The 13,658-nt window shown below is 38.5% G+C and overlaps 1 protein-coding gene across 1 annotated transcript in view; it reads right to left on the bottom strand.

Annotated features, from left to right (window-relative positions):
• Window positions 1-13,658, bottom strand: part of LOC114517185 — a 98,807-nt gene that overhangs the window by 81,104 nt on the left and 4,045 nt on the right. Inside the window, exon 4 of the mRNA XM_028536844.1 lies at window positions 8,748-11,288. Within this exon, the coding sequence (XP_028392645.1) occupies window positions 8,748-11,288 (2,541 nt within the window). The remainder of the gene's footprint in view (window positions 1-8,747; window positions 11,289-13,658) is intronic.

Raw genomic sequence — 13,658 nt, 5'->3', positions numbered from 1 at the left:
CGTTTGCAGAAAAAGCTGAAAATTTAACAAATGAACGGCATACAAAGCTGAAAAGTATACAAATACGGCTCATTCTTACCGCGAAACAAGTACGAGATAAACAAAGTAAACACGTACCCTTTGTCTTTGAAAACATTTATAAGCTTGCAGATTATGAATTATTCCTCTTACACGGCTTTGTTTTGACTGCATCCACGTTCATCTTTGCTATCTGTCATGCTTCATATATCTTGTTTCTTCTCGTTTTACTTTCTTTGCACAAAGTTTATGAAACGCTTTTACAAAAATGTTTACGAAATGACAGTTAAATTGCTGACGTTCTCATTGAATTACAAACTTTCTGTCTTAGCCAATCAGAACGTTCGTTGATTACCAGTCTACACTCGTTCGCATTTCACGCATGCGCACAAGTACCATGACCATTGAACGTCCACGGTCCACGACATAGAATTTGAGCAACTTTGGATTCCGCTATGTTCTGTCACAATACCCGGGTGTAATAAATCTCCCAGTGGAATTAGTACCCTCGCACGGCGCTTCGCGCCGGCTCGGGGATCAACTGTAATCAAAAGATATATACAATTTATAGAACTTCAATACAATTGTTAAATTTTATCACAATGCTGGGTTAAATATCACAATTTGAAATTATTAAAATTTAGAATAATTTAAGTTCATATTTTGTATCCTGATTCACGGTGATTGGCTAGTTGTATGTAGAGTGATTTTTATTGGCTATGAGAAAGAGTGAAATTACAACTCGCAAAGGGTGCAATTAATTGCCAAAGATTACACAAGATATATAATTAATGCCAAAATCACAACCTCCGTCGCAGGCCCTTGTATACAAATTTCCTTATACTCTCGATCGGATCATTCTCACGGCAAAAATGCCATGTTTGCTGTACAACATTCACCGCATGTACACACATTCTGACGACTAATTAGTGTTTGCTTCAATATATAAAATATGATAAAATTAACTCACCGTTTATTTTACAGTTGACTACGTTAGATAGATATAAAATCAGCGTTGACTAAATGACTGATACATTTGCTTTAATTGCAGCCATCTTTGATTTCAAGCTACACTGGTGATGGCAGTTTGGTATAAAAATTGCAAAACATCAGGTTACACAATAAACCCCCACCTTTCTGCAGTGTTTATACTTTACAGTACAGCAGCTCGTCTCCTTGGTTCATCCGGGACAAACACGTTCTCGCAAGGGTTGTAAACGTGAGCACAGTTACCCGAGACGTATATAACGAGGCGTAAGATGAATTTTAAGGCTTTAAAAAGTTTTTATGAAACCGGAGATGCGATTGTTTTGATGACTACAGACTACCAGGTTGATGTTATATACGAATTTCAATACCTTAAAATCATCTCACGCTTCGTTAAATATCGGCTGAGCGGGAACAGGTAAACAGCCCCTACAGAGGCATTTTCCGGTAATGAGTATGCGTGAGTGAGTATAATGCATGAAACTGCGCGTACTTAGAAACTGTATTCGCAATTACCCAGCCGGGGACTTTTAGGTTTGAAAAATGTAAAATTTAAAAATTTTAATGCTAACTGATAAAAGTTGGGTACTTTGACATGAATTGAACCTCTGAGATTACCAAACAATGATTTAGCCTACAGATTTCATGTCTCCTTCGCTTTTGTTTCTCTAACTAATCATATCTATTTAATTATACTAGTATCCACTGCGAAGGACTTCTACTAAATTTTTAATATTTTGTCACCGTCGACAACGCATCTAAACACCTGAAAAACAGAGAGAGCGACATAAAGCGAAGAAAGTGCAATCTGGATCGAACGACAAACGATCCGAATTTACAGGTTTTTCTCGCGGATATGCCCCACGTGCATTTTTCGGCAAGCAATTAAAACACTGGTTTAATACAAAATAACTTACCACAAAGATAACTAATCTTCTTCATACGTTTCTCCACTCCCCACTTAAGATTGGCTCTATCAATTCAAGCTGCCCAATTTCCTCCAAGCAGCGAACTAGTTTTTCACGTGAGAAATCTTCCCGACGGTTAAAAATCGATAGCATTTTCTCAGCTCGACTGCGGCCATCATGGTATTTATTACTAGTGCGAATGATATTTCTGTCTTCCACAGGTATGTCCAGAAGACCAGCAAGATTTTCCCAGTCAACAACAATGCCTCGACTTAGTCTGTACAATTCTCGAGAAGAAAGACGCGTTTTAATCAACTGATCGTCGTCAGAATCCTTAGTTTGCAATGATCGGGTTTCCACGTCCTCAGTTTGAGTCTGCGCCTGGAAGAAAATCAATATTTCACCATGCCTGTAACATATTCAGTTTGTCGCATTTTTGACGTTTTTTATGTAGATTATTATGGAGAGACTGTCTTTCTTATAACTTTTAGCTTGCAATTGGAACCAGTAAAAAGAGATTATTTCATGGTTAATGCGTGCGTACGATTTTTATTCACGAGTTGTGAGATATCCTAAAACGAACGAGCGAGCATATTCCACAAGGAGTGAATAAAAATCGTACGCACGCATTAACCATGATCGATGTAATTTATTTATTTTTTAAATATAGAGATTTCGTACTTGAAAAAAAACCCAAAATAAATATTTTGAGTAGGAAGTGCATGCATGTGGCAGCATGTCTCGATGAAATCAACAACACAAAATTATTCATTCAAAGTGAAATTCAAAATCACAAAATATTTTATAAATGACAAAGCCAAACTCAACTATCCCGAACAATATTATCAACATATAAAAGGCTTTGAATTTGGTCCTGTAACAGCTAGCTAAATAAAGTTGGTTCGTACTCCTTGCCGACTTTCTTGCAAACTGACATGAAAAACTCGAAATGTACTTGTTTAGTACCGTTGGCGTTGTTGGGATTTGTTCAATTTTTCGTTCTTCGCATTTCGTTCTGAGGGAGCTTTCAAGTAAATGAACATCTCTTTGGCTTAATGTCATATTTTTTTGGCTTGTTGACAGAAGATAAGCCAGCTTTTCGTCACCATGCAGTGAAGTTTTTTGAAGGTGACGAAAAATCGTTCGCGTTTCCTACTGGTCCAAATTTTAACAATACGATTTTTATTCACTGTTAATTCGGTGGAGAAATCTCTATATCTATATGATAAATATAATTAGTAAAACAAGTCAATATGTAAAATATGCATGGGCAATTTAGTGTAATTATTGGAAAGAACTATTGACGGATTTTTCACTGACTTATACTAAAGTATATGGAATTGTTGTTAATATCAAGGAATCGATTACCGCTCTTGAGGCACCACAGAAGGGCGAGAACGAGAAAATTTTCACGGGTGTATGCACTGCATTGGCACGCTAAATATAAATAACGGTAAAAAAAGGTCAAGCAATGAAATACCTCGTTCGCATGCGGAAGCATTACTTCCATTAAATCTTGTCGCCTTATTTCTTTTAAGCACTTTACCAAAATATTACGATCAAAGGACTGACTATTATTAAAAAGTTGGAAAACTTGTTCGGATTTTGAGGAAAACTTGACGAAATTGAATCTGATTTCCTCGCGATCATAATACGGAATATCCAAGAGTCCAGCTAGGCTGTCCCAGTCCAGTCCAAGTCTACAGCTTATTCGACATATTTCAGCGTTTGTGAGCTTTGTGGTCCGACGCACGTCTACGAGATAACAAAATAATTTTCTTAAACTGATCAAAATGAATGTACCCAAAAATATAAATAATAGGTAATAATTACGTAAATAGTTAATCTTGCCCAAGATGGATAGGCTTCGAGATTTCGAATGACACTGTGCCATTAGCAAGATGCTTTAAGAAGTACTTCAGTGTTACACCATACCTTTTTGGATGGGTTCCGTTTCTGTGCTGTGTACTAAAATGTAATTCATAATATTAAGTGCAATGTTATAAGCACAAAAAGGATATTTTAAAAAGTGTATCAACATTGTTTTAGAGAATATTGCAGTTGGGAATTTTGTTGTCTTTTCAGAGGATTTGCTGACGCACGCATGCAACGCCGTAAAAAAGTCGAGCTGTTTGGACGTCTATATCGAGTAAAAGTAAATATCATTCAAGATCATATTATTGTATCGTGGTTAAACTATCCGATTTTTCAACTAAGGGTTCATTCCCACTAGGCGGAATTTTCTGCGCGCTTCCATGCAGCACTAATGTAAGAAAAACAAAGATTCCGCCTAGTGGAAAAAAGGCTTAATAGTAGAAAAAAGGTGATCTTATTGGACCACAGTTAATAGAATGTACATGGTTTGGAGACTAAATAAAAGTACAATACAACTCATTAACTATGTTATTGTCCACGTTTATGCAAAAAATGGTTCCTTTCTCGTCACGTGTCTATTGTATTTTAGCCAAACGTACCAATGGCATTCGTCTTGCTAAGCTCATCAACCTTGACTTGAAAAATATGTTAATTATAAGATTGCTATTGGTTTATCTGTGCAAAATACAATAGACATGTGATGCGAAAGGAACAATTTTTTGCATAAATGTGCCTCAACATAGTTAATGAGTTGTATTGTAGTATTATATGGTCTCCAAACCCCATGTATATTCTATTAACTGTGATTGGACGAATTCGTACATCACGCGTCGAGGCACGACAAATTCCAACAAACTTTTCATCACTCGAACATAAAATCCATATCTTCTTCTATAATCCCCCGAGCCGGTGCGGAGCATTGTGAGAGGATACTAATTCTGCCCGGAGAGTAGGAGTTACACCCAGGTATTGTGACAGAACAAATCTAATTTGTGCTGTTTATATGTTTTGAAGATTAAGCTATAGTGAATTAGTGTGTGTATTAACTCGAACATGCAGCTAATGACTAAATGCAGCCGGAATACTGGTGATTTTACTTCACCTTTACTATTGTGTTTGTTTTCGAAAAATTTGAAACATCAGCTATGCGTATGGCTTATTTAAGTCATTTCATGATATAAGCTTAGAGGGTAAGGTCTGGCTAGCTCAGGAAATATTTTGCTTTTTTTAAAATGGCGAGGGGATACTGCCTGGATGTATTTCTAGCATACGTACTGCGGCGCCCGGTTAAGATAAATGAAAACTTGTATTTATCTTATTTCATACAAATTAAAACCTGACTGTTGGGCTTCCTATCATTAAAGTATTACCATTTAGGATGATGTTTCACGCAAGAATCTGCATGATTGAATCAACGTCAGTTTGTCAAAACTGCTTCTCACAAGACAAATAACAAACTGTCCAAAAATCGCAGCTTGTACTCTTCTATAGCGATAAAGTTTGCACTACATTTTTTAGATTATAGTAAAAAACCTACCATCAGTTTCTTTCTCTTCCGTCTCCTGCGCAATCTCAGATACAGTCAACTTCCACAACAATGTATTTTGACTTTCTTCGCGTATTTCAACATTTCCATTTGCCGGACTCGCTAATTCAGCAAAACAGTTGATCGCATACCCATCTGAATCCAGTTGAGCTTGGTTAATCTCAAAAGAATGACAGATTTCGACTTCGGTGAAATTTAAACTTATTTCATAACGACGATCAGTGTTAACACAGGCCAGCTTTCCTTTTTCCTCTGTGCGATAACCTCCTTCAAAGTGATCCTTCAACTGTTTAATATCGTCTTCGTTATTGTCATCAACAAACTCGCTAACGAGGACAACAGCGATATCCACACTTCCCTTGGAACTAATTCTGCGATACAAGACATAGGCTCGGCAGACAAACGAGTAATTGAGGTGACATAAGATTCGAGCCAGCATTCCGCGCAACGCCAAAATGAAACTGTACAGAGAGAAGCCGTTAATTTTTACACTTGAAACCCCTTCAACATCGTCTCTCTCAATACTATTGCTCACAACTTCCCACGTGATCTTATGGTAACTGTTATTGTAGGAGCCATGTAGGATAAAAAGTTCAAAATCAGAGACAGGTCTTTCGAGTTTGATCATAAGAACTGCTGGTTTTAAAAATTTCAAGTGGTTCGGAAGAAATTCAACAACACGAGGAATAACTTTAACAAGACCTAATTCAAGCAATGACTCAGTGGGAAAATCTTCCGGGGTTTTATTAACCAAAGTAATTTTTGTATCTTCTAGGACACACTCGGCTCCCAATTTAAGTGTGACGTCGTCGACTAATTGAATAACACCTCCGCTTGGACCAACTGAAACTAAAAATATCAAAAGTTTAATGAAAAGTCACTTTTAATTACCACAAAATACAAGGCCATCGTAGAACGCGCGATTTCTACAATAATAAAATGCAATTAAATGCAATTATATTTGAGCTCGAGATTTCTACGAGGGCAAAGTTCGAATCAACTATACCCCATATTTGTTAGAAATCCAATTGTTTTAAAATATTATAAGAAAATAACAATACTTAAATAAAATGCTTTGACTGCGCTACGAACTCGTTAAAAATCGCGATGCTTCTCACTGAATGGAAAAAAATACAATTTAGTCCTCAGTGGACAAAATAAGAAAAGAACCGCTCCAGGTGAGCGTAAAGGGTAAAGTTATCACGTGATGGGTGAGGTGATATTAGTTTTATCGCCGGAGGGACAATATCACAAATTGTGAAGAGTGAGCGCAGCGAACGAGAGATCGGTAATATTGTTCTGAGGGCGATAAAACTTATATAACCGAGCCAATCATGTGATAACCTGTTTATCACATACCGTACTTGTGCCTTTATTCAGTTCTGCTTCAAATTTGACACATATTTAGGTTTATAGCAGTTTCTAAATAATTTTGGTTTATAGCAGTAACTTTCAAATCTTTTTGCCAGATTTTAAATGTCTTTTTTAAAGGAATAAATGGACCTTGATGTGTCTTTCAGTGTAAAAGACCGCCAGGCTCCTACCTTGACGTGTGACATGCATGTTAACAGAAATTCAATTGTACACGAAAGTCGTCATTTTCGATACAAAAAGCCAGTTTTTTTACTTCAGTTATCCTCATTGTTGTTCGATTAATCATCTTGCTGTTCAAGTTCTTAATTTAGGTTTTCATTATACGAATTTAAACCAGATACTTGTGCAGTAAACATAAATTTGGTTGTCAACACAATTGCGCGGCCGCCATCTTGAATATTTGCAGTGGGACGGAAAGCGATATCAGTGACATTGCGTTTTTATGTCACCCTGTTATCTCCCTGATAAAGGCACAAGAATGTGATAATTCGAAATATAGTACGGCATGCAAGTGAAAAACGTTTGCACACACGAAAAACGTTTTGGCCAAAAACTAGCGGTGTTCCCAGTATGAATAGGTGGGGGAGGCGTAATCATATAATAATGTTCACTGACCGTAAAATTGGTAAAAACAGCAGGTTTTACAGTTAATTTCAGCTAACCTTTATCGTAAAATTCCGAAGTTTCTTCCGGAATACATTCCATAATATTATATGGAATGAGCGCGAACTTCGCAATGAGCTTCCCAGCGAATTTGCGAACTTCGGAATTTCTGAAACTTCGGAAACGAATTCGGAATTTCGTAAATTCGATTTACATACAATTTGGCAGTAGTGGAAGAGTTATCTCCGTGAATGTCAACGTTTAAGGGAAAGTTAGATGAAGAAACTAATTCAAAATGTTCCAAACGTTAAAAGCGAAGGGGTTTACCTCTGGCCATTAAATTTCATTTTGAAACATGTCATCTACTTGTTCTTTTGTCAATAATTTCAACTGCAACCTTGAGGAAAACCCGTTTGCTTTTAACGTTTAGAACAATTTTGAATTAGTTTCTTCATCGAACTTTCCCCTAAACCTCTACATCCACGAGGATAACTCTTCCACTACTGCCAAAGTTCGCAAGTTCGTTGGGAAGTTCGTTGCGAAGTTCAGGGTCAACATGCTAAATATGGAATGTATTGCGGAAGTGCCGAAGTTCGGAATTTTACGATGAAAGATCAGCTGAAATTAACTGTAATGATGAATGATGAAATAAATTATGTGGAACACGAGATCACCCACCCCCATAGATGCTATATACCCCCCTTCTCCTCCTTATCGAGCGGGCTACGCAACTGGTACAAACTGGTAGGAAGCATACGAAGCATTTTAAATACTGAATTCCACATACCCCATGTTTTCAACAGTGCATCAATAAGTTGATTATCCCCTCGTTCTCCAGCAATTTGTAACACAGTTTTTCCTTCGTCATTTTTCCTGCTTATGCTGGCTCCAGCTTTAACAAGTTTCTCGGCGATGACCAAATTACATCTCTTGACGGTAAAATACAAGGCAGAATTTCCTTTATCGTCAATTTCATTTACATTAGCCTTATTTCTCAACAGCAAATCAATCAATTTTTCATTATTAAGTTGTGCAGCAATATGTAAGACTGTTCGCCCTTTGTCATCCTTCCTTTCTACGCTTGCCCCAGCTTTAATAAGTTTCTTGACGATGGCGATTTTGCATTCCCTAGCGGCATAATGAAGGGCAGAGTTTCCTTTTAAGTCAATATCATTCAAATTTACGTTTTCTGCCAACAGCTTATCAATCAGGTTTTCATCACCCATTTCAGCAGCAAAATGTAAAACTGTTTGTCCTTCAACACATTGCTCCTCTACCCTGGCTCCTGCTTTTGTAAGTTTATGGACGATTGTAAACATGTACCCCCTGACGGCATAAGTTAAGGCAGAGTTTCCTTTACTGTCGATATCGTTCACATTTGCGTTATTTGCCAACAGCAGATCAATCAGTGTCTCATCACCCTTTTCTACCGCAAGGTGTAAAACTGTTTTCCCTTCAGCAAATTTCTCGTCTACTCTGGCTCCTGCCTTGATAAATTTATTGACGATGGCAAACATGTTCTCTCTGATAGCATAAGATAAGACAGAGTTTCCTTCACTGTCGATAGCGTTCACATTTGCGTTACTTGCCAACAGCAGATCAATCAGTGTTTCATCACCCTTTTCTACCGCAAGGTGTAAAACTGTTTTCCCTTCAGCAAATTTCTCGTCTACCCTGGCTCCTGCCTTGATAAATTTATTGACGATGGTAAACATGTTCTCTCTGAGAGCATAAGATAAGACAGAGTTTCCTTCACTGTCGATAGCGTTCACATTTGCGTTACTTGCCAACAGCAGATCAATCAGTTTTTTATCACCTCTTTTTGTAGCAATATGTAACACTGATTTTCCTTCGCTATCTTTCCCATCGACGCTGGCTCCAGCTTTGATAAGTTTTTGGGCGATGGCTAACATGTCCATTCTGACGGAATAACTTAGGGTTTCTTTTATATTTCTGACGGCATAAGTTAAGGCAGAGTTTCCTTTACTGTCGATATCGTTCACATTTGCGTTACTTGCCAACAGCAGATCAATCAGTTTTTTATCAACCTTTTCTGCAGCAAGGTGTAAAACTGTTTTTCCTTCAGCATATTTCTCGTCTACTCTGGCTCCTGCTTTGATAAGCTTCTCGGCAATGGCTAACTTGTTCAAGCTGACGGCATAATAGAGGGCAGAGTTTCCTTTACTGTCGATATCGTTCACATTTGCGTTACTTGCCAACAGCAGATCAATCAGTTTTTTATCAACCTTTTCTGCAGCAAGGTGTAAAACTGTTTTCCCTTCAGCACATTTCTCGTCTACCCTGGCTCCTGCTTTGATAAGTTTCTCGGCGATGGCTAACTTGTTCAAGCTTACGACATAATAGAGGGCAGAGTTTGCAGCATCATCGACATCGTTCACTTTTGCCTTATTTCTCAACAACAGATCAGTCAGTTTTTCATCACCATTATTTTCTGCAGCAAAATGTAAAACTGTTTTCCCTTCGTCGTTTTTTCCGTGTACGGTAGCCCCAGCTTCAATAAGTTTCTCGGCAATGGCAACATTACTCCTCTGGACGGCGTAAAACAGCACGGAGTTCCCTTTTTTGTCGGTTTCTTCCACTTTATTTGCGTTATTCTTGAGCAACAAGTCAAAAAGGTTTTTATCACCATTATATGCTGCGAGGTGTAAAACTGTTCCCCCTTCGCTATCCTTTCCTTCTACGCTGGCTCCAGCTTTGACAAGTTTCTCGGCGATTGCGACATTGCGCATCTTTATAGCGTAATATACACCAGAGTTTGATTGATTATCAAGGACGTTCAAGTTTGCTTTGCTTCTAACAAGTAAACTAATCAGCTTTTCTTCGCTGCGTTTTGCTGCATAATGTACAACTGTTTTTCCATTTGCATCTTGCAAGTCCACACTAGCACCAGCTTCAAGAAGTTTCTCGGCGGCCTCAACGTTACCATGCTCGAAAGCATAATGTAGAGGAGTCTTTCCTGAATCATCGCGATCGTTCATGTCCATGCCTTGGCTTAACAGCAGGTTGAACACACTCTGCTTAGAATAAATCACTGAATGGTGTAGCATAGTCCGAGAATGCGTATCTTTCAGCGGGAAATTTTTACTTATTGGGTCAATAGATGAGTGAACAAGTTCTTCTTTTCTTTGTTTTTCTAATAGAACATCAAGAATTGTCAATGCGGATTCAACATTCGAACGTTCAAGTGCATAATCAAACGCAGTTTTCCCAATTTTATCCCTAGCATTCATGTCAACACCAGTTTCGAGAAGTACAAGTAATGCTTCAGGACTCGCAAAAGCTGCGGCTTTGTGTAGTATGTTTCTTCCTTTATCGTCCACGGTATTGATGTCTCTCGTTATCTTTAGCGAGCTTTTCACCTTCTTCGCTTCTTCTCTTCCATGATGTTTCAAAAGACACTTCATGGCTTTTGCTCCACCATATTTCAAAGCATATTCAAGAGGCGTTTTACCATATGCGTCCATGACACAAATATCCGCGCCCCTTTTTATTAATACTTCAACGTTATTGTCTTCGTAGAACGTACTCATGACAGCATAATGTAGTGGAGTTCGATCTTCGCTGTCTTGGGCATCTATGGCTTTTGACTCACTAAAACAACACAGTAAAAGCTTAACGATGAAGCGAAAAGAATGAAATGATTCTGTGAAGCTTTTCTGTCGACTAGAGTGATCCGTAGGTATGCACGCAAGGTGTAAAGCGTTCCTGCCATCACAATCCTGTGCGTTGAAACTGAAAAGGGGGAGATCGCAGAGATGTTTTAAAAAATACTCGTTTCTGACTGCTGCGGCATAGTGCAAAATCGTTCTTCCGTGTTCATCACTTGTCTCTAATTCACGGATATATGTCAAATCGTGCTTATAGTTAATATTTCTGTAGCTCCTTTCTTGGGCTAATTCAATAAGCCTTTCTGTTTCGCCATCCATCTTTTTGATGCTTTCTAATGTCTCAAGGTACTTGAAAAAGAAATTAAGAATTCTCGTGAGACATCACAAAAATTCTGGGATTTTTGGGTGGGAAAAATAGAATGATAATAATTAGGGCTGCCGCAGGCATGCAGCATCCTATCTTTATGCTGTTACTGTAGTGCCCAATTTCTTTGACCGAGTTATAACTCTTCGACGTGGAATCTCGATTTTCGATTTGTTTGCATTCAGGCGGGTTAAGCTAGAGATCGCCCCGATCATGTCAAAATTATTTATTGTACGTCACGTCACACTGCGCTCGACCATTGTTTACGGTAAGTTTAGCCGTTTGTTAAGTTTAAATTATGTCTTTACTCCATGAACTCTTTAGTGAACAATCGCGAGGGAAACAATGCTCATAGTCGTCTATGTGTTTATCGGCGCTTTTATCTGCTCAGACTATACCCATTTGCCAGTGGGACTCAATTACAAATTTACAATAGACAGTGTTTTATTGCAAGACCCAAAATGATGAAAAAAATTGGTATATAAACTATGTCTATGGAAAGGATCGTCATGCAAGGTTCAATTATTACAAATGAACATGAAGTTGGAGCGTCTTATGTTAACTTTGTTTCAGCTTTGATGAATACTTTTACACAAAATAAGGATGCCATTTTAATATTAGATGGATATAAATTATGATGGCCTTAATGCATGATATAAATTCCTTTTTCTATTTTTTTATCCTCGTGCCAGAAATTCTTGTGGTATATCTGAGCCCATTGGTACTTCTGTTGTTTTTCAATTTAGTAGTAGGAATGGTTTAGAACAGTATTTATGCAATAAATTAGCTTTTAGGTACACCATGTAAGTATTTAATACTGCAAAGCTTTCGGTCCGTTAACACGGGCCTTCATCAGTGCAATTAGGGACCTTATTAAGCATGTAGGACGAGAACACGACGACGGCAGTTATCAATACAACGCTTCATTGAAAAGAAATGAATTATTAAATACCTATGGGAGTTTTAGACGTGATCTACGTTCTGTTTACAACGGCAAAACGCCGTTTATTAAGTGAGAGCTACGGTAACCTCGAATTATAGACTCTATAGAATTGTCCCTAACCGTAAAAACAATCTTTTCAACATCTTATATCTCATTAAATTAGTACATTTTATAATATAGAACAAGTTTTATCATAACATTTATTTAAAGGAGTATTCCAACCACGTCGTTGTCGTGTTGCCGTCCTACATGCTTAAGGTCATGAAAATGTTCAGACAAGGAAACGAAAATGTTTGATAGATGTCGTTGAAGATCGGAATACCAAGACCTCCCATACGAGCTGGAAGCAAAATCAATTGTCGCTCATGGATGGACAAGCTACGGTTATCGAGGAGCGCAGGAAGAAGCTTCAGGTTGATGGTGTCGTCAACAAGCTGCATCGCGGTCTTGATACTTGGAACAACACGAATGTGGTAAGTAAATCTGTGCCAAAAACCTGAGATAAACGCCGTGTATGCTGCTTGGGGTTGGAATTTGGCAATTTCACTTAAAACGTGTAGTTGCTGGCACCAAATGGTAGAAGTTATATACTTATATTTTCCGTCATCCGATTCAAAATATCCTCCAAGGTACTTATGCTCTTCACCTTAAATTCGTACATTAATTCCAGCGAAGATCTTAATTGCAGTCTGCTCCAGGTGTGGCTTCACAATCAACCAGGATTTATCAGCTCGCGGGTAGTAACCAAGACTCGGACCATGCACGACAATCTTCTCCCACCAGGCACGCAGTTGCATTAGCTTACCTGCACCACTAAGGTCATCCGCATACGCGACATGCCTTACATCGCTAGTTTTAATCATGAGCAGGAGTGGAGTAAAGGCGATGGCGTATAACGGCATGGCTAACGGATCAGCTTGCGTGATACCTTGCGCTGATGCAATTTCTTTACCACCTTGCACGAACAATCTCAAAGCTGTTACATAACAATTGAATGTATAAACAGCCATTGCGGGACAAATGTACTGAATGTTATATAACACGACCTTCCGGTTGATGAAATTGAACGCATTGGTGGGGTCTAACAGTAACACAGCATCTGTTTCTTCTTCTTCAAAAATCTCCGACATGGCGTGAACAGCAGCCTCGAAGCCTGATTGTTGTCCTGTACATAGCTGTAAGTCTCCTGCGCTATCCATAATTTTGTGGCTTGAGGGCAAAGACAATTGATTTTCCAATGATCCGTCGTAGAACCTCTCCAATGATAATCGGTCTGACGCCACGGTTCTTGGTGGTTCTAGGACCTTGTCTGACGCCAGGGTCTTGTCCAAAGGTATTAAGCGACACGCTAAGAAGGCCTCTAAGCTGGTGGTCTGATCTGCTCCAATAACGACCCTCTGGGTTACAAGTG

The sequence above is a fragment of the Dendronephthya gigantea genome, unplaced genomic scaffold (assembly GCF_004324835.1).
Source record: "Dendronephthya gigantea isolate DGI-Jeju-01 unplaced genomic scaffold, DenGig_1.0 000007F, whole genome shotgun sequence".
In the NCBI taxonomy this organism is placed as follows: Eukaryota; Metazoa; Cnidaria; class Anthozoa; order Malacalcyonacea; family Nephtheidae; genus Dendronephthya; species Dendronephthya gigantea.
Note: the sequence above shows the minus strand (reverse complement) of the source record. Positions and strands in the feature narration are given on the sequence as shown.